General features: G+C 40.2%; 3 protein-coding genes across 14 annotated transcripts in view; 2 read left to right on the top strand and 1 right to left on the bottom strand.

The window, feature by feature from the left end:
• Positions 1-113: 113 nt before the first annotated feature.
• UFSP2 (UFM1 specific peptidase 2) lies at positions 114-20,885 on the top strand. 2 transcript variants are annotated; one of them, XM_047715037.1, is made up of 12 exons: positions 114-259; positions 1,736-1,814; positions 3,992-4,175; positions 4,257-4,323; positions 6,566-6,723; positions 7,112-7,304; positions 9,096-9,242; positions 14,004-14,168; positions 14,354-14,478; positions 16,220-16,296; positions 17,177-17,301; positions 20,727-20,885. In XM_047715037.1, exons 1-12 carry the CDS (start codon positions 257-259, stop codon positions 20,811-20,813), a joined length of 1,410 nt encoding a protein of 469 aa, XP_047570993.1. In that variant the 5' UTR covers positions 114-256; the 3' UTR covers positions 20,814-20,885. The 2 variants fall into 2 exon arrangements, with proteins under 2 accessions (XP_047570993.1, XP_047571003.1); XM_047715047.1 differs by lacking the exon at positions 114-259 and adding an exon at positions 295-548.
• ANKRD37 (ankyrin repeat domain 37) lies at positions 14,963-23,820 on the bottom strand. Of its 3 annotated transcripts, none has more exons than XM_047715184.1 (5): positions 23,533-23,820; positions 23,167-23,319; positions 22,203-22,294; positions 21,460-21,663; positions 14,963-16,322 (listed from the first exon to the last, which is right to left on the bottom strand). In XM_047715184.1, coding segments are annotated over exons 1-5 (477 nt in total). In that variant the 5' UTR covers positions 23,560-23,820; the 3' UTR covers positions 14,963-16,321. The 3 variants fall into 3 exon arrangements, with proteins under 3 accessions (XP_047571140.1, XP_047571129.1, XP_047571120.1); XM_047715173.1 differs by lacking the exon at positions 14,963-16,322 and adding an exon at positions 20,967-21,224 and having other exon boundaries at positions 23,533-23,815; XM_047715164.1 differs by lacking the exon at positions 14,963-16,322 and having other exon boundaries at positions 21,456-21,663.
• The window catches only part of LRP2BP (LRP2 binding protein), a 39,069-nt gene continuing 36,002 nt past the window's right edge, over positions 23,319-26,385 (top strand). For 7 of the 9 annotated variants that reach the window (XR_007124680.1, XM_047715094.1, XM_047715103.1 and 4 more), the window contains exon 1: positions 23,319-23,630. The gene's annotated coding sequence lies outside the window, so the exon portion shown is untranslated. The remainder of the gene's footprint in view (positions 23,631-26,385) is intronic. The other 2 variants (XM_047715110.1, XM_047715112.1) reach the window with 2 other exon arrangements.

The raw sequence follows: 26,385 nt of genomic DNA, 5'->3' as shown, positions 1-26,385 counted from the left end.
ACACGCGTTAACACTTTAGAGTATGGGTAGAATGAGAAAGAATCAACCAATAGAATTTAGGGGGAAAAGACTTCTGCTCCTCCGCTCCAATACCCATCCGCGAGAAGCCGTGGTAAGGTCCTACCCGTGACGTTGCTGCGGCGCATGTTGGGAGTTGTAGTCTTTCCAGGCTCCGCCCCCGGAAACGCCACTTCCGGGCTAGAGTGCTGAGCCCTTGCGCGGACGTCAGCGCCACTGTCAGAGCCACGTAGCAGACATGGTGAGTACACGCAGTAGATCCCTGCGTTTCCCTTCAGACTTTCTTAGCTTCCGTGGGTCCAAGCCCTTGAAAGGAGCTGCCCTGGCAGGACCCACGGTAGCAGCTGCGAGCTCGGTGGTCTGGGCCTCCTTTCTCTCGGTCTGTCCCTGCTGGAGCCGGAAGAAAACTGTCCCGCACAGCCTAGACTATCCCAGCTCAGCCACTGTAAGGACCTTCGCTCCCCGCGCCTCCTCCTTGTGGAATCATGTTGAGAAGGAGGGATTATTTGGCGTCTTGAAGGTTTGAAGAGGTATCGGACCTGGGAAAGATAGGAGTCACTTTCTTCAGATACTCTATGCCCCGAGCCCCCCCCGTTTCCCTCCCAGTCGTTTGGCCAGGTCTTCCAAGCCTTTTCCTGGATGTGGTGGTCTTCAAGGATGCTTTTCTTTACATCCTGCGTTTCCTCCCAAGTTATATATCCAGTTTTTAGAAATGTATTCCGAGCTCTAGATCTTTATCTACTAATTGTACCTTCACCTGGATAACTCATATGTATTTCACATTCAACAAGTTCAAAACTATTTCCACCTCCCCTCATCCCACACCCGCTCTTCCAAATATCCGCGGATCAGGAGATCCACCGTGTTGTGCATGCCAGAAACCTGGAAATCATCCTTGTCGTCTTCCCCTTCTCAACCCCTGAACATCTGATCAGTAATCAGATCCTGTGCATGCTATTTCTGCATGGCTGTCAATTGTCATTCACGCCACTCCTACCATCCCTGTCCTTGCCCTCGTCAGATCTCAACTGATCTGTGGTAGTCTTTTAAGTGTTCTTCCAAGTGGATTTCACCAGCCTGTGCCCCTGCTTGCAGTGGGTTCTCCGACCTCCACCCTCAACTTTCCTTTCTAGTTGTTAATACTCGTACCTACTTGCCCTTCTCATCTCAGCCTTAAATGTTATTTCTTCAGAGAGGATCTCAGTTCAGAAGCCTAGGGAGGTTGTGGTCTTTTCACTTGAGATCTCTTGTGGAATCATCGCAACAACCCTATGAAATAATGGATTTTTCCTATTTTACAGAAGAGTACAGAAGTACTGAGCGATTAGTTACGTTGTGCAAATCATGCAGCGTTAAATACGCTCTTGCCTTTTTCACTTTTGCCTTCAGTATTTTTTCATTGTCATTAAATATTTTGTGTTCAAATGGCAACTGTAGAACACTTCATAGAGCAGTTCCTCAATTGGTTGCCTAATATTTATATGGTAGTGTTCTTCTTTATTTAACTGACTTCTTACTGGTTTAGGTGGTTTCCTTTTTTTTTTTTTTTTTTTGCTATGATGAGAACACTATGGGAAGTGCACAACATTGAAGTTAAATTTTTGCTGAACTTTGATTATTTCCTTAGGACAAATTTCCAGAAGTGGAATTGACTCTCATTTGTATGAAGATGTATTTGTTTTGTTTTACAACGGAATTTTGGTTCTGTTTGTCTTAGGTGATTTCAGAGACTATGGATATACTCTTCAGAATAAGAGGAGGCCTTGATCTAGCTTTTCAGCTAGCTACTGCTAATGGTAAGTCTGACCAAAAAAACTTCTTTTTTATTATAAATTGATGATGAAATATATTGGGATCCTCTTCATTTTGCAAATGAAACTGAGTGAGAGAGAGGATAAACTCAAATCGGGTGGTTAGTGAGTTCTATAAATTGGATTTAAACTTAGGCACTATGTTCCAGCACCACTGCTTGCCTGTGAGGCTTCTCTGTGCAAATTAGAAAAAAATGTCCCCTTTCTTAAAAAAGAAACTTCACTGCCCACTGGCAGACAGTTGTCACAATAAATATAAATATCCACAATGAGCACAGTGTAAACGAGACATGCAGATTTGAACATTGCAGACTTGCACCTAAACATAACCCTGAGTCTCCAGAGCCTACACTCTTGAAAGTTATGTTGTTCTTTAATGGTATAAGCATTCTGTGGGAGAAATATCAGCAGAGTTTGTATCAGGCAAATTCTAGGATGCCTTCCCGTTTCTGACTTGGGCTATGACCACAAACAGAGGTAAAGGATATCAGGGGAGGGAGATGAGTTGTGTTTGAAAAGTGTTTCATTTGAGATGCCAGAGTCTATCAAGTGCAGATTCAGATCATTTGAATCTGAAATTTAGGGGAGGGTGGATGGTCAGGACTGGAGAGAAAGAATATCTCTGAAGGATGATCATTAACACCATGATAAGAAATAAAATCATTCAGGAAAAGTGTGATCAGTGGCATCAGAAACCGCAGAGAAGTTCAGAAAGATAAGGAATGGAAAGGTCACTAGCTGGCCATCATCTCCTGGCCCCACAGAAATAGGAAGAGAGAGAATGCAGAATGTTCTTTCTGAATCATCCTTTCATGCTAAAAAAAAATTGCTCTCAATCTTGGTCCATTCAAATCCCCACTCCCAAATTAATGAAAGTAGATTCGGGGATAAACAGAAGATAATCCAGGAATTGTGTTTGTCTTTTGTAGTGTAGCTAAAAATCTTTAAATTTGGCCTTCTGAAACATATCAAGATGTCTTAAATCTCTCTTGTTAATAAGTAATCTTTTCTCTACCACAACCCCAAGGTATTTATTTAAGATCAGGCTGATAATTAAATAAATGTTTTAATCACAAGGTTAAATAGGTTTAGGATTTAAGAATATGAAGTTTAAATAAGTATTTGTGTATTGTCTTTAAATATATCTTCTTGAACCATGAAAATGTTTTACATAATCCAAAGATTATAGTACATTAAAAAGAAATCCCTGAAAATGAAGTTAAAAAAAAGTTTCAGGTTAATGACACATTACACAGAAAAAACTTTGACTTTAGAATACACTACGCTTAGTGGGACAGAGTCCAAAGATAAAAAGAACTTCAAAGAAGTTTGAATTTCATTCAACAGTATTACTGCTCTAAGTTATGTGGTATTTTGAAAATAATTGGTATCCTCATATATTAGTGGTGAAATAACTGTTTGGAAAACAATTTGGCAGTTTCTCAAAAGGTTAAACATAGACTTGCCCTGTGACCCAGCAATTCTACTCTTAAGTGATCACCTAAGAGAGATATGTGCACACAATAATTTGCACACAAATGTTCGTAGCATTATTCATGATAGCCAGAAAGCAGAGAGACAGTCCACTTGTGTATCAGCTTATGAATGGATAAACAAAGAGTATTGTGTCCATTCAAGGATATTATTATTGAGCCATAAAAAGAAATAAAGTACTGATTTATACTACAATATGAATGAGTCTTGAAAGTACTAGACAGGATGAAAGGTAGACATGAAAGGATACATAATGTGTGATTCCATTTATAGGATGTTTCCAGAATAGGCGAATCTATATAGACAGAAAGTAGATTAGTGGTTGCTATGGGTCAGTGTAAGAGAAATGGGAAATGAGTGCTGATAAGTATAGGGTTCTTTTGGGGTGATGACAGTGTTCTGGAAATAGTGATGGTTATAAACCTTGTCATCTTCTAAAAGCAAGTGAATTGTATGCATTAAAAGGATGAATTTTATGGTCTGTGCATTTAATCTCAATTTATTAAAAAGAAAGGCATAAATTTTCTTTTTATATGTTCAATTATTGAATCTAGAGAATAGTTATTTGGGAGTCAATTTCCTATGTTGTACTTGTGTGTTTGGAACGATTCATGTTGAAAAGTTTAGGATTTTTCTTATTAACCTCTATTTATATTCTCTTAATTTAGAAATATTTATCAAGAAAGCAATAAGACATGTGCTGAGTGACCTGTCAACCAAACTTTCTTCAAATGCCCTTGTGTTCAGAATTTGCCACAGTTCAGTATATATATGGCCTAATAGTGACGTAAACACCATTCCAGGAGAACTGAGTGATAGCTCTGCTTGTAAGAACATAATGCGCTTTATTCAGTGAGTATGTTTGAAAATTGCTAGAAATGTTTTCAAAACGTCATTTCATATTGTAAACATCTTTATGTATTAAACGTCTAGCTTTGAACAGGAAGAAGATATAAAACGAAAATTTATGAGAAAGAAAGACAAGAAGTTATCAGACATGGTAAGCAAATTTATAATCCTTGAATTTGAACCAGAGTGATGAGATCTTAGAGGTTATTTAATGCAACTCTCTTATTTTTTACAGATCAGATTGTTGTGGTCCAGAAAGAGTAAATGACTTGTCAGAGGTTATATCTCTGTTTTACATGTTTAAGCTTTTGTTCCATAGTCATACATATCCTAATGCGTACATTTTGGGGGATGCTTTCTGTGCTCCCACAAAAATACACAGTTCGAGTATGTTTGCAAATTACTTAAAACTAAATAAAAATGAACCACTCTAAAACATGACAGAGACATATGGTGCTGTGAGATAGTAAATAATAAATGATTTACCTTTCTTCACATTGTTCTTAGTTCTGGTGCTTTTAGAACCAATGTTATTGAGGACCGGCCATTTGCCACAAAGTTGGCAAGTACTGGAGATAAATAATGGAGCTACTTCAAGGGAGGAAGTTTTACGAAGTGAATACGACTACAGTGTTTTTCTAGGCTGTTATGGGAAAATAGGGTGGACATGAGGTTAGAGAGCTAGGCGGGGGCCACTTCAGAAGAAGCAGAACTAAGCCAGCAGCTATGGTAATGGAGAGGAGGGAAGGGATCCAAGAGATATTTAGGGGATAAAATGGATGATACTTGGAAATGAATTAGAAATGGAATGACCATTTTCTTTCTTGTGTTAAGAGGGCGATGGGGAAGACATGAGGTCGGTTTTGGTCACGTGGTTTGAGACACCAGTGAGACAACCACATGAGCTGTTAAAGAACATACTGTGGGCTGTAGATCAGGTGATTTGAGAATTACGTGTAGCTGGAGCTTGACATTTTGAGGAGTACGGGTCGATTATTTCCTCAGATGGGATTTGTTTTAGGCTTCCTCATGACTAGATTGAGGTGGTGCACTGTTGATAGGAATGTGCCGAAGTAATGTCCTGTCCTCCTCAGCATATCGTATTGAAGAGGCATGTGCTATCAGTTGGCCTCTAGTATTGGTGATGTTAACTCTGATCCCTTACTTCCCATTGGTGTCTGCTCATTTTCTTCTCTGTGAGGGCACTGTTTTTTCCCTTGTAACTAGTAAGTATCTCATGGTAAGATACCTTGAGGCTATCTTATTCCTCACCAAAGTTTTACCCACCACTTTCAGTGTCAACCAATAATTTTTGTCTGAATCCAACAATAACCTGATGGTTGCAAAGTGATTTTGCTATCATTTCCTTTTATACTTCTTAGATGACATTGTACCGTAAGGAGAGCTTTGTTTTTCCCTATTTATTTATTACGTGCATGGAAGCATGGGTTCCTATTTCATGCAATGAGTTAAAATCTTTGGATGTTCACATTTTCCAAGATTTGGCCAATGAACGCTTCTTCAGGCTTGCTCCAATGTCCTTTTGACACTGTATTTTTGAGTACTTCCTACTTCTTCCACAAGATGTTCTAGGCACATTATGTACTGTCCCTGTTCCAGCTCAGGGATCAGGCATTTCTCTAAGGAGCACGCACACATATGCATACGTACCATACATGTATAATAAATATACACAGACACACACACACACACACACACACACACACCACAATACGTTTCTATTTATCTATGTAAATCATATTTATATTTCCAGTTCTACTTCTACCTCACTGAACTCATAACTTTTTGCCCCCTGAGAAACTTGGCTTCTAGTATACTCAATATTTTGCCAGATTTGTTCAAAACAGAAAACATTCAAGCAAAGTACTTTCAGAGTTGTTATTCCATACCACTGTAAAAATCAAACCTGCTAACGGAGTTCAGTATCTGTTTATAATTCTCTGTGTCTTTAGGCCAGGGGCTTATAGTTCTAATGTATGCTTAAAAGTTCCTTTGGTGTGTGGTTCTTGTATCTTGTTCATTGGATTTTTTTTCACTTTAAGTCTCTACAGAAGTAGAATAATGTATGAATCCTGGTGAACTTGTACCAGCTTTAATACTTATAAACACACGCACACATACACACATGTGCGCACACACACGAATGTTTAAAAAACATGTTTATCAACAAATGGTCAGTCTGATTTAACATTCATCCCCACTCCCTCTCCACCTCTCTTCAAATTATTTTGGAGCAGAGGAGATTTTTTTAAGATTTGTGCTTTTAAACAGTTTATTATAATATAGCTTTGTATGGCCCTTAAAAAGTCACTTGCCCTTTATATTTAACGTTCAGTATGCTATAAGTTGACTATTACTGTTTCTCTTTATAGCATCGAATAGTAAACATAGATCTTATGCTGGAAATGTCAACCTCTGTGGGAGCTGTCACCCCCATCATTGAAAGAGAAAGTGGAGGACACCACTACGTTAGTATGACTTTACCTGTTGATGTAGTTCTGTCTGTTGCTCCAGAAGAAACATGGGGAAAGTAAGTATTTTGTACTGCTACTGACACATTTATATAAGCCCTCCTCCCCAGAGTAATCAGAGCCCATTTTTAAATATCACGTAGATATATCCAGGATTATTGTTATTTTTACTATGATTTATTCCTTGTTTGTTACTAAACTGAGTCATCTAGTAATTAAATGTTTATTTAGAGGAAATAGGGTAGTGTGCAAAACCTATAAGGTTTTCCCATTACCTACACCTAGGAAATATACAGTATACTTAATTTTGCATAAAGTTAGACTTCATTTAATAATCCTGGTCCAGTGAAGTTTTTTTTACTGTATTTGGGATGTGTTAACTCTCCATTCTAATTTATCATAGTCATTATAACTTTCGTTAATGTACTTGAATATTTCCCTCCACAGAGTTCGTAAACTTCTAGTTGATGCAATTCATAATCAACTAACTGACATGGAGAAATGTATTTTGAAGTATATGAAAGGAACATCTATTGTGGTCCCTGAACCACTGCACTTTTTATTGCCAGGGGAAAAAAATCTTCTAACAATTTCATATCCATCAGGAATTCCAGATGGTCAGCTGCAGGCCTATAGAAAGGTAATACCAAGGGCCGCCTGGGTGGCTCAGTCGGCTAAGCATCTGCCTTCGGCTTGGGTCATAATCCCAGTGTCCTGGGGTCAGGCTCCCTGCTCAGCGGGGAGCCTACTTCTTCCTCTCCCTCTGCTACTTCCCCTGCTTTTGCTTTCTCTTCTCTGTCAAATAAGTAAAATCTTAAAAAAAAAAAAAAAAAAAAAAAAAGGAAGGAAGAAAGATAAAGCCAATACACTTATTCTTAGAAAAATTATGACATTCATTCACTTTATATTTACTTAAACATTTCAAATAAATGGAACTTATTTTGTGAATTAATATGAAAGTGGAATCAGACTACTATCTTCACGTATTATTTAATTTCTGTTAACATAGAACTTTTTTTAAAGTGTATTAATGAAAAAATATGCTAAACCATATGTAACATTTTGATTTCAGACACTCAGTGTGGTTCATATGTTCTGTGAAATTTTTCCATAATGAGATACAGAAATGAAAAGATGCTTACATGCCTTGAGCTGCTGCTGAGTGTTTATAAATAAATTCCTTTTCCCGTCCCTTGTTTTCAGATTTGTAGAAGAGACAAGATTACGGTTAGGGAAGGAAAGCTAGGATTTATGCTAATTCTAATTAGGTTTCATAGTAATACTTTACACCCCCCCTACCTCCCAGGGTTATTTGGGTTTTATTAGAGGCAGTTTGAAGAAAGCATGATCAGCATTCAAAGAACTGAAATTTATTAATGAATTGACTAGTTTTGGAGTGCGTATTTTTGATGTGTGGTCTTGCCTGGTGCCCACCCCACGGTACCACAGGAGCATCTCCCTCATCTGTCCCTGGGAGGAGGCAGAGTGCTGTGACCCTCTGCTCAGTCTGTAAGTGCTGGTGGACTTGACCTGCAGAGGCACCAGATGTTCCCACTCCAGCTGCGAGAGTACTAAGGAGACACGAAAAAGAAAATGTCAGACTTTACAAAGGAAGGGTCACATTTTTATGCAGTTGGGAAAACTTTGCATTTTAAACATGTATGCGTATTTTAATTTTGATGCCATATTGGTTGGCTTCCTACCACCCATCTCTCCTCCAGAATTTAATCACCACCCCTTGAATTTGTTAAGTACTCTAAGCATGACTTTTCAGAATACTTTCATGTAATTCTATCCTTGTTATTTCTAATTTACTCATTTACAAGGCTGTTTCCAAACCAGACTTTAGCCTGGATGTATTTTAGCAGACTGTGTTATAATAAATAAGTAATTTGAAATTATGTTACTTCCTCTCACTCTGACAAATTCCAGTCAACCCTTGAATAACACAGGTTTGAACTGCAAGAGTCCACTGGCCCACAGATCATTTTCAGTAAATACGATACAGCACTGTAAATGTACTTTCCCTTCTTTACTATTTTTGTAATAACATTTTCTTTTCTGTAGCTTACTATATTGTAAGAATATAGTATATAATATGTATACATGTATGTGGATTTTTGACAGTGTGAGGGCTCAGTGCCTCAGATCCCCACATTGTTCAAGGCTCAGCTGCATTTTCATTTTTTCTGTGATCCCTTCCAGTTTCTACGCATATCCATGGAAAAACATACATAACTCTCTTTTGGGTTTAGTTTAAATCCCACCCTTTTCGACCTCTGTGAATTATATTATAAGGGTGTTTGATAATTTTTATAGCCAATATATAGTTATTTTTGTTTTATGTCTTTAGATTGAGTTTGTTTACCAACGAGCAAGGAGTCTAAGTTATTTAACTTTTTTCTCTTCTATTGATTCTGATTTCATTTAGGAATTACATGACCTCTTCAATCTGCCTCATGACAGACCGTATTTCAGAAGATCTAATGCTTATCACTTTCCAGATGAGCCATACAAAGATGGTTACATTAGAAATCCACATATTTATCTCAATCCACCTAACGTAGAGACTGGTATGGTGAGTTTAATAATTATTTATGGAGTCGACTGATGATCAGTGTCAGTGGTGATTTTTTTGTGTGTATCCAGTAGAAGTTTTAAGGATTGATTCCGAACGTATGTCATCTCTAAAACAAAATTTACCACCCCTTTCTTTTAATAATCATTGCTTAAAATAGCAGTATTCACAATAGTCTGAAAAGGTCAGGAATAGATAGCATGTACCACAGTTTTCCTACTAAAATTCCATTCCCTGATTTATTTAAAGGCATATCCCCATTTATTTTCACCCTGAGCCTGAGAAATCATGCCAAGTAAAGAGCGTGTTTACCCACAGCACGCGGCAGCCAAGTTTGGTAAGGCCCTGTGGCACGTTTTCTCTGCGGCAGGTACCTGGGTGCAATTGGCAGCTTCCCACCAATGGAAGCTCCAAGAAGTGTGGCTGGTGGGGCACGAGGAGCAGTTCCTTAAGGGTGCGTGTGGGCTGGGAAGAAGGGGTCCCAGGGGCACCCCAGCCCAGGGTTCTTGCACAGCCCAGCCTCTTAGCGGCCCTGTGACTGGCAGCCTCCTGACTCAGGCCTCTGCTGCTTCCTTACTGAAATTTTTACTGCTTTCCAGGGGTATGCTTTGATCCGAAGTGGCCTGCCTTTACCCTGTCTTTTCTCAGCCTGTTTCCTCATTGTTTCCAGTTGTTTCCTGCCATCCTTAAAGCCGCTCACCGCCCAGCTCATATCAGCCCCATTCTGGCTGGCACCGACTGGCACCTCTCACACCCCAGTTCCCCTGAGAGGAAACCTAATTGTCCAGCATGTCCTGGCATTTATTCAGTATCTAATGCGTCTCTGTGCGCTTTGTAAGGAAATCCTACGAATGAAAAATGAATCCATGATACAGCCTAGAGGACTGCGGGAGCCACTTCTAGTCCTGGCCGTCAGAGGGCGCTGGGGACAGTAGTTCTGCCCGCAGCAGCCCTGGACCGCTGGGCTTCCCACGGAGAGACCCTGGCTGGGTGTTTACCTGGTCATGTGGACAGATAAGTCTCTAGTCATCCTGTCAATGATAGAAAATCATTTCATTTATTTTGCTTGTATGGGAGGAAATCCTGGGAGACCTCTTCCTGGTTAAAAACCTTGCTCTGTCACAGTCCTAGTGTCACCATAGGCCATACAAAGTGTAGAGTCTCTAACAAACAACATAACTCTTGATGGTTTTCTAGATTATTGCATAAACGTCTTCTCTCAGACTATATTTGGGACTCCTCCTGATAGGGTGGGTGTACTGTGTCATATATTCATTTTTAAATTTTAATAGTTCCTTACAAAGTGCCTAGACATTCAAAACGTACCAAATAAATGCTGATTGATTTTTGACAGTGAAATGGGTTTATTATTTCTATTATGGAGATATAAGAAGCACTTCCATATTTTAAGACATTCAGTATATGATGTTTTATATGTACATATAACATATATATAAATTGTAAAGCACAGTAAGGAGATGAATACCAGAGAGCTCCCTACCCAACTTAAGAACTAGAACATTACCAGCCTACGTGTGTGTTCCTTCCTTTTCCACTCCTCTGCCTCCCCACAGCCTGAAGGGAACTCAGTGTATCCTGAGTTTTATTTGTATCCCTCACTTCCTTTTTTTTTAGTTTCCCCACATAGGTGCATATTTCCTCAATACTTACAGTTTTGCTCATTTTGAGTTTTATAAAAAACTGGGTCATTTTATATTTGGTCTTCTACAACTCGCTCTGGCACTCACTAGTAAGTATCCAAGAGTTAGTCACGGTATTGTGTCGAACTGTGGTTCGACTTCTTTATTGCCATGTAACAAACTATGTATGGTTTGGTCCAGATATTTTGTTATTTAGCCAACCCTGATAGGAAAGTTGCTGTACCTATTTCTTGTTATATATGTGCAACAGCCGTCAACATTTTGCTTCATTTCACCTTCTCTCCCCGCTCCCCCCAACCCGGGCCATTTCAAAGAAAGCCACAGACAGCCTGGTATTTACCCCTAAACACTATAGCACAAATCTCCAAATAGTAATAGATTTGCATTCATGGGATTAACCTACTTTGGTTATGATTCATTATTACTTTTTGTTCTCTGCTGGATTTCATTTGCTAACATTTTTAAGATTTTTGCATCTGTGTTCATGAATAAGATTGGCTTCTGAATTTCCTCACATTGTTATTTTTTTTTTCCTGTCAATAATATACTGGCTCATTAAAAGAGTTGGGTAGCATTCCCTTTCTTTTTCTTTTTTTTTTTAATTTTCTAGAGGAGTTTTTATAAGATTGGCATGATCTTTTTTGATCATTTGGTAAAAGTTACCTATAAAATAATCTGTGCTTAGCACTTTCTTTATGAGAACATTTTTAATAAATTTAATTTTATTAATGGTTATAGGACTTTTTTCAAATTTCTAAGTTCTCTTTACGTAGGTTTTAGTTTCTCCCATAGTTGTACTGATGGGTTTTTTTTTTTTTTCATTCTTTGTATCATTTTTATGCCTTCTTTAAAAAAAACTTTTGGTTTTGCTGGCCCCCTTTATTGTAAATTCTATATTCTGTTTCATCAATTTTTTGCTCTTAACCTTTTTTTGGCGGGGGGGGAATCAATTTTATTTTTTTAACTTAATTTTATTTTTTCAGTGTTCCAAGATTCATTGTTTATGTACCACACCCAGTGCTCCCTGCAATACGTGCCCTTTTCACTTTCTCCTTCCTTTACTTTCTTTGATTAGTTGTTTTTGTTCAGTTGGACATTTTGCATATTGTTTATCTTTTTTATTCTCTAAGTTGCTAAATTTCAAGCAAAGCACTGTTTTCACAGGTTTTAATTTCAAGTATTTTAGTTTTATTCAGTTCTAGGTGTCTTTACACCTCTATTATGATTAATCTTTTTTTAAAAAGATTTTATTTATTTATTTGACAGACAGAGATCACAAGTAAGCAGAGAGGCAGGCAGAGAGAGAGGAGGAAGCAGGCTCCCTGCCGAGCAGAGAGCCCGATGCGGGGCTCGATCCCAGGACCCTGGGATCATGACCTGAGCCGAAGGCAGAGGCTTTAACCCACTGAGCCACCCAGGCGCCCCTGATTCATCTTTAATCCATGTGTTATTTCAGAGTTTTTTTTTAACATCCAACTATATTAGAATTTATTTATATATGTAGGTACATATATATGTATTTTTACTGATTTCTGACTCCTTTGCATACTGATCAGAAACAATTTTTATGTGATAAAGATTCTGAAATTTACTGAGACACATTCATTTCCTGAGGATGCTATAGAAGCCACAAATTTGGTAGCTTGAAACTACAAAAATGTATTCTCTCAGTTGTGGAGGCCACAAGTCTGAAATCCCTATCACGAGGCTGAAATCAAGTGTCAGTGGGGCCAGGCGCCCTCTAAGGGCTTTGGGGAGAATCCCTCCTGTGCCTCTTCCAGCTGTGGTGGCTGCCAGCGCTCCTTGGCCACATTGATCCCATCGGCCTCTGTGCTCATGTTGCTTCCTTCACTCCTCCTGCGTCAGCGTTCCCTCTCTGCTCTCTCACAAGGATACTTATAGTAGTTGAGTTTCAGGCACACCTTGGTACAAGAAAATTGTACCTTGGTACAAGAAAATTCTCCCATACATTAAGTTCCTTAATTTAACCACAACTTAAGAGCCCGCCCCCCCCCCCTTTTTTTTTTGCCTTTTGATCCTATAACATAGTCTTCACAGGTTCCAGGGATGAGGAGATAGACATCATTTGGGGGTCATTTTTTCCACCTACCACAATGTTCTCGTTAAAAATTTTCTGTCTGTGCTTGAGAAGAAAATATACTAATTGTTGGATGAGGATTCTGTTTGTCCATGCCTCTTCTTACCTAATTTTAAAAAAACATTACCAGTTTGTGGGGAAAAAAACACATGAGTATTCTTAACGTTATACTACAAGAAAGAAGTTACATGATCTTGGCCTTTATTTAAGGATATTTAAATAGCATACCTGGGCTGTAATCAATGGTGGCAGGTTTACAAGACTGGAGGAATATTCTTCATATGTCCCATTATATGGCCCCTTCATTTATTTATTCCTCCCTTCATCATTTATTCAGTAAACATTTATTGACTATTAACTGTTTGCCTCACCCCCTGTAGAAGCTTGGGTCCAGAAATAAATAAGGCACAGTACCTGTCCTTATTAAACTCACATATTAGTGTGGTTAAGAAGAGATTTAAAAAGTAACAAGTAAGGTGTCAAGCGGTGCTTTGAAAAATAAAAAAATAAAGCAAGCTAGAGTGCCGGCCAGGGCAGGAGGTGGGTGGTGAGGGAGTAAAGCATGCCATTTCCAGGTTGGCTGACGATGGACGGTCTCTGATACTTGAGCAGAGACCTGAACGAAGTAAGGGTGCCGAGCTGCACATTATTTGGGTAGATTGTTCCAGGCAGAGCAAACCATAAGGCTCTGGCCTCAGATTGCCCCTGGAGGATCCGAACCTAAAGCAGAGCAAGCTACAGGAGAAAGTGGTACAAGATGACCTTGGAGAGGAGGCCAGGGAGCAAGATTTGCCAGGCCTTAGAGCCCAGGGTAATGACTTTGGACAGTTGCTGAAAAGCCAGGAAAGTATAACGTTCAACTGTAGTTCTCTGAAGGCATTTTTGTAAGGACCTGAAGTAACAGTCTGGCTCTGAGAACAGTAAACTTGGCTTGGATGTCTGTGTAGAAAATGTGCATCTATCTTAAGTTAGTATGTTACTCTGTTTCTTCTTTTTATACAGATTCGTGTGGTCCAGGGCACCTATGGTTATCATCACTATATGCAGGATAGGGTGGATGACAATGGCTGGGGCTGTGCTTACCGATCTCTGCAGACGATCTGCTCTTGGTTCAAACACCAGGGCTACACAGAGAGATCCATTCCGACACACAGGGAGATTCAGCAGGTACGATTCTAATCAACTGTACATTTCATTAGCCCTTAATATACCAGTAATAATGATTATTACCTCATGGTACAGACTTTTGAAGGGGGAAAAAAACCATACTGGTAATCAGGGAACAGGTCCTAAATGTCGTTGTTTAATAGCTGTCTTGTGTATGGGTTTTTTGTGTTTTTAAATACACAAAGGCTCTAGTTGATGCCGGGGACAAACCAGCAACGTTTGTTGGATCACGGCAGTGGATTGGATCGATCGAGGTACAGCTCGTACTGAACCAACTGATTGGTGTAACTTCAAAAATACTGTTTGTCAGGTGAGGACACCTTAAGAAATTAGTGACATCGTTTCAAAGCAAGTTTGTCATTTTATTAGAAAAGAGGAAAATTATATATTCTCCTTTCTCTTCCTCCACACTGTTTTTACCCTCTCTTCCACATTGCCTTACTGCTTTACAAATCTTTTTTTAAATGCTACATTTTTTGGCTATGAAGACTTTGAGTGCATGAGTAAACTTTGCGATACATATACTTGCATGGTGTTAATTTAGCTGAGAAAAGGAACACTTAGAAATATGTCAGCTGTGGGGCACCTGGGTGGCTCAGTGGGTTAAGCCTCTGCTTTTGGCTCAGGTTATGATCTCAGGGTTCTGGGATCGAGCCCCACATCGGGTTCTCTGCTCAGCAGAGAGCCTGCTTCCTCCTCCTCTCTCTCTGCCTGCCTCTCTGCCTACTTGTGATCTCTATCAAATAAATAAATAAAATAAAAATAACAAAAAAAGAATCATTATTAACAAATATGTCAGCTGTGACTGAGTTACAGAAAATCAACTTTTTTCTTTATCCTCAACTCTTTAAAATATCTTGAAGGGAGAAATTCAGATGTTGATCTATGACTGCCCTTTTTGTGTACCTCCTGCCCTTTTTCTTCTTAAAATGTCAGTAAACTAATAATGTGTCCAAATAATATATTCGTTTTTTCCCAATGCAGTTTAGCCATAATTCTAGCTTGAAAATATGAGCAAATATCAGGTCATGATTGCAGGGTCCTGGGATCGAGTGCTGGGTCAGGCTCCACCCTGGGAAATTCTCTCACTCAGTCTCTCTCTTTAAATACATAAATCTCAAAAAAGTAATAATAAATAAATAAATCTTTAAAAAATAAAAATAAAATATGAGCTAATATTAAATAAGAGGTTATTCCTTATCAGTGAACTTCTGTTTTAAATACATTTTCTATTACAGTAACCTCAATAGATATATTACCCTCTTTTGTCCATGTGCTTATGTCCCAGAATGTCTGATTTCACAGCTACAGTTTAGACCGCCTGTGGAAACCAGAGCTAACAAATAAATGATCGATTAAATAGTGAAGCACATGATGATTGCAAAGGGAACGTTTTGGCACATCAAAACCTTACACGTTCCTTACTAAGCAAGAGCTTAGAATTAGCTACCAGCTGGGACCTCCAATCCAAAAAAAGATGTCCCTTCATCTGGCCAGCTTTCTCTCTTCTCCAAAGTACAAATTGTATAGGACATTGAAATAGTCCCTAAAATAATATGTCATACTTGAAAACATTTTGCAGTTTTCACTCTGGCTTCACAGATCTTGTCTATTTTAGTCCAGATCTCCTGTCACGTAGACAGGGCAGGGGTGATGGGATCCAGTCTAAAGATGAGGAGGGAGACTGAGTCTGATGGTAAGAAGACAAGAACCCAGGACTTAAAACTCATTCTTCTGACATTAAATCCACCCATAAGAGCCCTGTGGTCATCAAGGTGACCACTTTCACTCTTCCCTTAAAAATCCTTCGTTGTGCAGTTCCAGAAGCAAAGAAGCAAGGTCTTAAGTGGCCTTAAATACTTTGAAAGGTTATGGTGCTTTTGGTTGCTCTCAAGTCAGTTACCTACCACTTAATGTTATTTAAATTTATCATGGTTTTTTTTCAATAACCAAAAAAGAAAACAAAACGGTAGAAAACACTGGCTCCCAAACTCCTTATTGGACCTTAGTGTGAGAAATCATTCATCTGATGGAAAATGGTTTCTTTCTAGCCAAGGTTGTGAAATGGCCTCTCGAGGACGGGAGCTGGCTAATCACTTCGAGACTGAAGGAACTCCAGTCATGATCGGTAAAATGTTTGGGACATCTTGGGCTCTTTGGGTAAAGAGAAGAATATATAAAATTTATTGTTGATATAAATAATGTCACATAAAATCAGTCATTTTTAAACATTTGAAAATTAGCTTTTATACCGTACATACTGACTTCTGGATATTTATTGTTCAATTTTCAAGGTGGGAGGAAAGTTATAAAAAAGATGTAATAACCAAAAGTAAAGGCTGAGAAGAGAAGTGATATAACTGTTGAAGTATTTAAAGAATCAAGAACAGTATATAAAAGAGGCCATGGTCACTCAGTTGAGCCTAGTAAGTCATGGTGCGGTCTCTAACGCGGCTGGCTGTGTAGCATTACATGAATTGCTTCACCTCTCTGGGCTCTATTTGTAAAGAGGATTAGATGAGTTGATCTAAACCTTGATGATTCTGTGGAGAACAAGACTTGATCTGGGATGACAGAAGGCAAGTTAAGACTGGTATGTAAGATATGCAGGCAGACAGATTTCAGCAGAGTATCAGAAGGACCTGAATGGGTAGATGGGCTGCCCCTCGGGGGGTACTCGGAACAGAGGCCGCATTGCCCATTTGCTGATAGAGGCCTCACAGCAACTGTGATCCTCCATAGCCCTTTCTAGATCCAATTCCATGGATATGGCAGTGGAATAGAAACCTGATATGGTTACAAATATGATTGCATCTTTTCTGATTTTAAAGGTAACAGTTTTATCTTCTCAAAGTATACTTGACGTGATCTGTAATCTTTTATAATCTAGGCTAGCAATTTTAATGCTATGTCAGATTAACAGGCCAAATAATCTTTTTAAATTGAAATTGACTAGGGAGTTGAGATTCACATATGCCCTCTCATTTTTCTGATTTCCCTTGCTATAGGGGGAGGAGTTCTGGCCCACACAATACTAGGAGTGGCATGGAATGAGATTACAGGGCAGATAAAATTTCTGATTTTAGATCCACATTATACAGGCGCTGAAGATCTTCAAGTTATTTTGGAAAAGGTAAGTACGTGTTTAACACAGATTTAGAGGCAAGGGAAAGAATCCAGACTCAAAGGAGAGCAAACTGGCCATTAACAGAACTACAGACCCAGGGCTGTGATGTATCCTCTCAGCAGGTATTGTAGGCCAGTGAGGACTGTCTGTCTGCATAGGGAGGACAAGAGGGAACTAAAGTGAATTGCAAAGAACAAAATTACGGTTAGATTTATGAAGACTTCCCTAGTTATTAAACTTAATAATGGAACAAAGAGCTTAGAAATATATTCTTTTGGACATGTTACAGCTTTGCATAAACAAATGTAATGAAATAGAGTGGATTAAATAACTTTTATAATTGTATTATTAACCAAAAATAAGCAGTATGTTGGACATTATGGAGGCTACTTCTAATTTATTTATATATAATTTATTCTCATTCTGTAAAGGATTTGAATTTGAGACAAATGTTAGAATATTCGTTGATACTTACAGTACCAGTTAAAGGAGGTGTAAATTTAATTTAATGTATAGGCAACTAATTCTCACATATGAAAACTCATTCTAAAACTTAAAAGGCAAGGATAAGATATAATTAACTTGAATTTAAGCTTCTGTATTCTTTGCTAAATATATTAAAATTACAAAGAAGGCATACAGCCTTTTCAGCCACAAACCCATAAATATATCCTACTGTTACTCACTACCCTTCATTTTTCTCATGTTGTCACTTAAGTCAACATCATTAATACCTTATAAAAAGCTTTCTCTGAACTTTGAAGTTGTAGTTTAATTAGGTCATTTTTTTTAAAAGCCCAGTTGGAAAGTCACTGGTGAGTCATTTTCAGAAGTTAAACAGAACGTAACTGCATGAAGTTACCAAAGCCCTGGGAATGAGGGGTTTAGTAGTCAGGAGCTTAGTGTGTATGTAGCTGAATTCTTTTATAACCCAGTTTAATAAAATATTTTGCCAGTGATAAGACTATAAATACAACAGGAGATAAATGTGTCCTGCTTTTATCCTTCAAGGCATTTGGACTTGTAAATCTGAAATGTTTCCTGCTGCACACCAAAGTGGGAGCAGTACTTCCTCTTTCTGTAGCCAAGTGTTGGCGCACTCGGCATGAAGTGTGTGTGTGTGTGTGTGTGTGTGTGTGTGTGTGTGTGTGCTGCCCACTGCTTGGAGCAGTAGGGGTATTAAAAAAGGTCTTTAAGGAGCTCTTAGGCTAGAGTAGAAGAAAAAAGAGATCCAAAAACTATTCCCAACCAAAAAAAAAAAAAAATACGGTTATCTAACGTAGAGTTTGCAAGGCTGATCCATTAGAGGGATCCCTTAGAGCCGGTGAAAGGACCGCGGGCCACGTTCCCAGAACTACAACAGTTCCAACAGGATCCAAGCCTGCGAAGGGGTGTGGCTGGAGGGATAGGCAGGGGTGAAACTGAGCCGGGCAGAGAAGCAGAGCAGAGCATTCAGTTTTCATCTTAGAGGCAGTGAGAAGCGTTCATTATTTTAATTAGAAGTATGATACAGATAATAAAATTACTTCTTTCTGGCTGGTTTGAGGAACTTTGCAGTAGATGGAATTGTCTAGATAGGCTTTCCTGAAGCCGTTGAATAAGGCGTTGTCCCTGATTACTTTCTCTGAGGCTCCTACTGTTCTTTTTGCTGATTAGATTTCTGTAGAATTTTCAATTGTAGAAAACCCTCTGCCCTTTTAGCACGTGTAAGGAGCCCTGAAGCCAAGGCCTGACCTTGTGAGAGTCAACACTGCTCTCACTTGAGAATAGAGAGCAGTGTCTTAGAGTCTGGGCTACTGTAACAGAACACCATCGCCCAGTCGGCTTATGAACAACAGAAATGGGTTCCTCGCCTTTCTGAAGGTGGCGAAATGCGAGGTGCCCGCAGGTTAGGTCTGGTGAGCCCCGCTTACCAGCTCACAGACAGCGGTCTCTTCACTGGATTTGCACAGAGTGGAAGGCATGGGGGACCTTTCTGGGGCCACCTTAATGAAGGCACTAATCCCATTCAGGGGTTCCACTCTCAACCTAGTCACCTCCCAGAGGCCCCACCTCCACGTACCAGCACCTTGGGATTAGGTTTCAACAGGAGTTTTGGAAGGACACAAACATTCAGCCTAGCAAGGACTGTAGGGAAAGTTCTGCCTCTGCCTGACCTCTCTTCACCCTCCTGTGGAACTTTCCTGTTTGAAGTTCCCAGACTAGTCACCTCAAAGAAAAAGACCATACTCCCGTGTCTACTCCCATCAGTTTCTGGTTTGGGCACCCTCTCTACTCACTTCTCTTTACAATGACTTGAGTCTGGTTACCTGGAAAAGGCTGAAAAGATGAAAACAGAGTGTAAAAGCCTTTATTCGTCATTAAGAAAACAGATTTTAGGACATTAAATTTTAGAAAAGGTTTGTCCAAAAAAGGTTATTTACATAAAGAAACAGGTCTCAAAGACCAAAAAAAAAAGATTTTTTTTGCAGTTACCTGGGAGTGGGGAGATAGGACTGAGGATTTTTTTTTTTTACTTCCATTGAACTTTTAGAATGTAGATCTAATTTTTGCAGTCCAAGAAAGAAAAATGCAAACATTAAAGAGTTCCTCTAAAGCCTCCAACCTCCACACCAAAAAATAGAGCTAAGACACTATTTTCTGTAGAAACCACGAACTTTAGCTCTAGGTCACTGCCAGGATACAGAGCAGCAGCTTCCGAGTTAGGCTAAGGAATGAGACCACACTACTTGTCACACACCCAGTGGTATTTATTTTAAGAGTTCTAGCTGGCTAACTCCCGAGTATTTTGCCAGCAAAGCGTTTCATTTCAGAATGATGTAACTCAGACTAGTCATTAGCTGGGTCTTTGAGAAAATAGATCAATGGCCCTAGAAGAAATTTGATGTACTTTTGGATTCACAGATTTTGTTCGAAAGTAATTTTCTCTTCTGGGGAAAATAATGGAAAAGAATGGAAAGTGGAAGGATAATAGCCTGAGGACAGTGAAGGGCAATTCAAGAGGCTGGCACAGATTTCTCCCTGCCACTTTCCTTGTAGCTAAGAAGCACAGCCTGGTCCCTAAGACAGCCTTCAGTGGCCTACCAAGAAAACAGATTGCCAGTTCTCCTATCACCTGCTGCTGACTGCCAGAATTATAAAACTTAGACTCAATAAAAATGTGATTATTTGGAGTAACAGTTACCATAAGGGAACTTTATCTTTTCTATGATTAAGTACTGTAGAATTTAATTTTTTTTTTAACTCTATCTGAAATGGACCCAAGTATGTTACTTTTCTGTGCTTTATAGGAGTTCAAATCTTTGAGTTTTGTAAGTTAGAGTCGTATTCCGGGATTCAGCTGACAGAACCAGACTGTAAAATGTTACAATTTTGATCATGTAATCCTATAATTTAGTAAAAGGTTTTCCTTTCCCTTCTCCCAAATCTAGGGCTGGTGTGGATGGAAGGGCCCAGACTTTTGGAACAAAGATGCTTATTATAATTTATGTCTTCCTCAGCGACCAAATATTTTTTAAATATCTTGGACTCAAAGACTGTAGTAAAGTTGTATTATAAATTTGTTAATAAAGACTAAGTTTAACTTCAAATAAAATCCTGGGTGTGGTCTGATGATTTAAACTACAATTTTAAAAAAATAAAAAATAAACTACAATTTTTTTCAAAGTCTGTTAGATACTACACAAACAAAAGTTTGTTCTTTAGACATTCTTTAATAACTTAAAAGACAAAGCAGGCACAACCGAAATATTACAGGCATGTAAAAACATGTATTCTGAACTGTTATCTTCACTTAGAAGAAAGTTTTCCTCCTTCTTAGAAGGAGCTGAGATATACACCTGGTGAGCCAAAAGCCATAGCTTGTAGCTGAGCAGTAGATCTGCACGGAGTGAAGGCCTTCTTCAAACCTTTTCAGAACCAACGTGAATCTGTGGTTAAACATAGTGACATCAGAAACTTTTTAAAAAAGGTTTTCTCCCCAGCCTTCCATCATGCAGGATAATTTCTGGGCTCCAGAATCTAGCAGTAGTTACTATAACCAGTATTAACATGTGTTCACAAAAAGAAAAAGACACACTAGAAATAAGACTGCCAAGACTGAAATAATTAACTGCGCCGAATAAGCAATCCCTGAGGGAGGAGGAAAACAACTGAGTTACTCACCAACACTTCCTTTTTCCAGTCGTATTTTCTACACTTCCGAAGCTTCGTTTCTGTCTGAGCACTGGAACACAATCATCTCTATCGGATCGGTCACTTGATTTTATTGTCTGCATACATTTAATTGTTGTAAGAAACTTGGCACATTCTAGAAATCCATAGGCCCAAGCAAGATCTTCAGCTGTTTGTCCATTCTTATTACATAAACTGAATTTAAGACAAAAACTGAGTTACATAAAAACTGACAACTGTTTAGCCTTTTTAATACATCCTTCTACAAAAGAGCTTTGGGTTCATACAAATCTTGGTTTCAGAACAGGAGTGGTAAAGGAATCAGAGAAATTCCAATATTCCCTGCTACTGCATCCTGAGTGGCTAGCAGAGTTCAGCACACAGTGGACCTTCCATTTTTGAGTGAATGAAAGTGTTCTGTGCTCCATATAGTAAGTAATACTCCAAGGAAGTCAATGAGAACTTTTATGGAAGGGATTATCCCAAACCAAAACTAAGATGTAATATTGCCACAACAGATGAACAGAATTGCACCTCTGCTAAGGATCCATTTTTTTAGTTAAATTTAATAGTATTAGGTATCATTAACAGCCTAAGTTAACATTTAAATGATAATCTAAATTGTCAATTAGGCAAGCATCATTTTTAAAAGTGCATGTAATTAAGCTTCAAGGATCTGATTAGCTCAGTCCAAGAAAATACGAAATTTTTGAAGTCACTGATTTTATACTCACTCAATTTGGGCATCCCTGGCTACAAGCAGGCTAAGGCATTCCAGACTTCCAACTTTTGCTGCCTTGTGTAGCGGAGCCTCTCCAAAGACATCCTTAAAGATAAGATAGCACATTTTAGTTTCTCCCAAAACCATCTGTGGAAGTTGGTAAGGAAAGTCAAATTACTGTTGAAGAGAACCAGTTAGAACTACATTGTACTAAGTTTTTTTAATTTATCTTTTTTTTAAATAAAGCTCACCTGGTGTTCTATTAAGTACAAAGTTTTCATCAATAAAAACACATGCAGCCACAACTACCTACATTAAAATTTAGGTGTATAAAAGCAGAGTAGAATATTATAAAGGTAAAACTATTTAAATTCACCCTACTTTAATATTCAATGGGAGATGCAGACTACCATAAAACAGTTCTGTAGAAAACTGTAATAGTTGTGAGCTTGCCTCACAACTGTTATTTATTATTTCTTTTTTAATCACAACTGTTATTTAAGTAATTTCTGTACTGAGACTTTTCATCTGGTAATGTAGCAACTGTTCCTTTTGAAATGAACTGCAGACCTGCGTGTGCTGCGCAGGATCCCAGCCGGGAGCCACAGAATTGGCCGACGAGCCCTTGAAACGTGGCCAGACTAAGCTGAAATGCGCCGTAAACGTAAAATACACGCCAGACTGAGATGTCTGAAAAGACAATGGAAAAATCTAAGTCCCGTTTTGTGTTGATTACATATTGAAATATTGAGGTCAGCGGTGTTGAACCACAGAATTAACTTCACGTGTCATCTTACTAATGCGGCTCCTAGAAAATTTTACATTCCTTGAGTGCCTCACTTTATAGTTCTATCAGACATCTCGCGATAGTCCCATTTGTAACAAGTGAAAACAATATTCTGGCGTCTGCGAAATGTTTGTGTGGATCTTGGCGGGGGAGGGGGGCGGTCCACAGCAACAATCAGTAACCTAGTTACCTGCTGGTTGAGGTCAGCGCCAGTTTGCAGCTGCCACAGAAGCAAGCAAGCCAGGCCCCCACCTGCGGCCAAATGGACAGGCGACTGCTCGCAGGGATCCGGGGGTGCGTTGACCGAGGCCCCGGCCTCCAGCAGATGCTTCAGACTATCCACCTGCGGGAGGAGAACAGCAGCTCCAGCACCCCTCTTGCCTTTATCCCGCCCCGCGCTCCCCCGCTGTCGGAAATCTTACCCCACGCCCCAAATCTGACTCTGAAGGGGGTTGACTCGGCAGCGCTCCGTGGTCAGTCCCCCTCGCTAGTGCTCCCGAGCTGACAGACACCCGGGGAAGCTAAGCCTGCAGGACGGAAGGCGCCCGCGTCTCACCTCTGGGTTGCAATCAAGCAACAGCATCTTCCGCCTACAGCCGAGGACAGGACGTCTGGGGAGCGCAGAGCGGCGAGCCAGGCGCCGCGGACTGGCAGGTAAGAGTGCGCAGCCTACCCGAGTGCGGGAGAATTTAGATTGCCGGGGCCAGGGGGCCGGCCTCTCGCCGCAGCGCCCCAGCCCGGGCCGCGCCCCAGGGGCCTCACCCCAGCTGCGGGGCGTTTCTCCTCCCTGCGGGAGCAGCACATACACAAACACAGCCACGTGCCACCGCCAGGCCCGCTGGCCGGGAAGGCGCGGATTCGCCCGCCGATTGGCCAGCCGGGAGGCGCCAGGTCCGCCCACCCCGGGGCGGGGCCCTAAAGAGCCCCCGCGGATTCTCAGTGCGCTTGCGCCGTCGGGAAGGCAGGGCGGCGGGACTTCCGCGGCAGCCATGAGGCTTGCTGCGTTTGGCACGTATCACATTAGCGTGCCCAGCCCTTTGGTCCCTATGGAGAAGCAGGAATCGCGGGCGAAGGTTCTCGTTTCTGCGAGCACGCACGTAACCAGGAAACGAGAGAATTCTGGTAACCACCTCTGGAAGCCGCTGTGCGTGGTGCTGGCGCCGTGTCCTCCGCCCTCCAGCTCCGGAGGAAGGATGAGAGTTCCTTTGGCGTCACGTTCAAAATCTCACCCGCACCCCCTGCTCTCCTCTGTCACCGACACCCTGGACGTTTAGGGAGGAGGGCGGGAGCTGCGGGGGCGAAGGGGCGGCTGAGGGAACCGAGGTGATGGGTTTTACCACAGGGACGGCTTTGACACCCCCCCCCCCCAACCTAAACGATTTCTCAAACCCGGCCCTTTCGGTGACACCACGCCCATACTGGGAAATCCGGTAAAAACCAGCCGAACATTGTCCTGGGTCCCCTCTTGGGGACAGGTTAAAGCACCCCTGGGCTCGTCGCCTGGGAAAGGGTTGAGAGCCCAGGCTGTTAACCTTGAGCTTGCGTAAAGGACGAGGACACTCAGCCCGAACCCTCACTGTGGCGACGGGGGGAGGGTGTTCAAGGAAGTCGGAGGGACGCAGGCCAAGGACGTTTGTGACCCAAAAGGCTCTTCCCCGGCGGGGCCGCCGGTCCCTCGCTACCGCTGGCAGGGGAAAGCGGGGGAGGGGTGCGGGGGGCGGCGGTGCGGGGCGGGTTCCTTCTGTTCCGCTTGAGGCCTTCCTTTCCGGGCGACTTGAGAAACAGACTTCCTGCCTTCAAGTTGTAGCCTTCCCCACATCCATCCTCTCTTGACCGTCTTTATCTAAATGCGCTTTTCAGATCAGTCTTGCCAGAAACTAAAGCTGCAGCCATATATTCATTTTCCTTAACATCCTCGGTGATTTCCTTCTTCCTGCTGATACCCTTGAGAGCAAACTGATGAGGAAACTTTATTCTTAGGCTCTTGGAGCACGAGCTCAGTGAGCGGCCTTTGAGTTCTCATTTTGGTTGCAGGATCTTGTTTATTTTGTAATAAGAGCCATAAAATAATTTTACAGTAATTTATTATACACTGACCCAAAGGGTAGTTTTCCACATTCATGTGTATACCTGAACATAAGTGTGTGTGTGTGTGTGTGTAGATATCTATGTTCATACGCTTAGAATCGTGCTTGTGTTCTATATTTTTTATATTGAAACTATTCAAAATATCTTTTTTTGATATTTGAAGAATGTCAGAGATCTGTGAGAACACATGATAACTACCAATTTCCCTTTTCTCGTGTTTATCAGTTATGTGAATACTGTTTTTTAAAGCAAATAATTAAGCTTCGGGTTCACACAGATGATAATGAATGTAAGAATTCATTTTCAGGAATTTTTAAATGATACAAGGGATTATCAGAGAAGTCCTTAGCGTTCTAACCATAAATTGCAGTTAACATGTGCAGTGGGATATCCGTGTGATGAATATGCCTCCATATTATATCCTTTTTATTTAAAACAAGATTCTATTCAGCAAGTGTTAAGTCTGGTAATTAGTGTTAACTTCTTGTTACATACATGAGTTTGATAAGGAAAAGGAATTTTGTGAATAGTTGTTAAAGCTTGTCTCCTTTTAATCACTTCCTACTTGTCCATCGCTCACAATGTTTCAGAAAAATTGTCTCAGTTAAGTATCTGGTTTACTGTTAGTAATGGGCCTAAAAGCTTTCTAAAAATGAATAAAGCTTGTGGAGCACAAAAATACACAGAAGAAATACATTTGGGGAAGAAATACTATCTTACCAGCAAGCAGCTGGAGTTATTATGGAACATGTAGCAAATGGGACCAGTTTTCTAAAGAGGAAAATGATCTAAGATGCATATTCAACAGGCACTCTTCCAAGCCATGTTAATTCTATTTATGTTTAATTTGCTGGTAGATGTGTTTCCAGAAAGAGGATGCCATTTAGAGTGAATGTTTTACAAAAAAAGTTGGATGATGACCAAATGACCAAACGAATGAATGAAAGATGTGTGGACTGAGGAAGGGCGAGTAGGAGGAGTTTGCCAGGTAGTCCATGAAGCAAAGAGTATTTCTAAGGAGTATAAAGTATCTTCCAGTGTTAAGAGAACTATATGCAATTCAGTCTAGCTGCAGAATATGATACACAGGGATGTGAAATAAAGATTTACAAATAAGAAATTAAATGACCACTAATGTCTATTCCAATTTTTAAAATAAATTGACATTGAGCACTTGGCTATGCCCCAAGATTAATACAGATAGGTATTATTATCTGCTCCACTTTACAGGAAAGGAAATTGAGGCTTAGGGAGGTTCAATAACTTATCTGAGGTGCTATCATTATTAAGGGGTGGAGCTGGCACTCAGACTATTTGATTC

This window comes from Lutra lutra, chromosome 2 (assembly GCF_902655055.1).
Source record: "Lutra lutra chromosome 2, mLutLut1.2, whole genome shotgun sequence".
Classification (NCBI taxonomy): domain Eukaryota; kingdom Metazoa; phylum Chordata; class Mammalia; order Carnivora; family Mustelidae; genus Lutra; species Lutra lutra.
The sequence above is the reverse complement of the archived record's forward strand: the minus strand, read 5'-3'. Positions and strand labels throughout refer to the sequence as shown.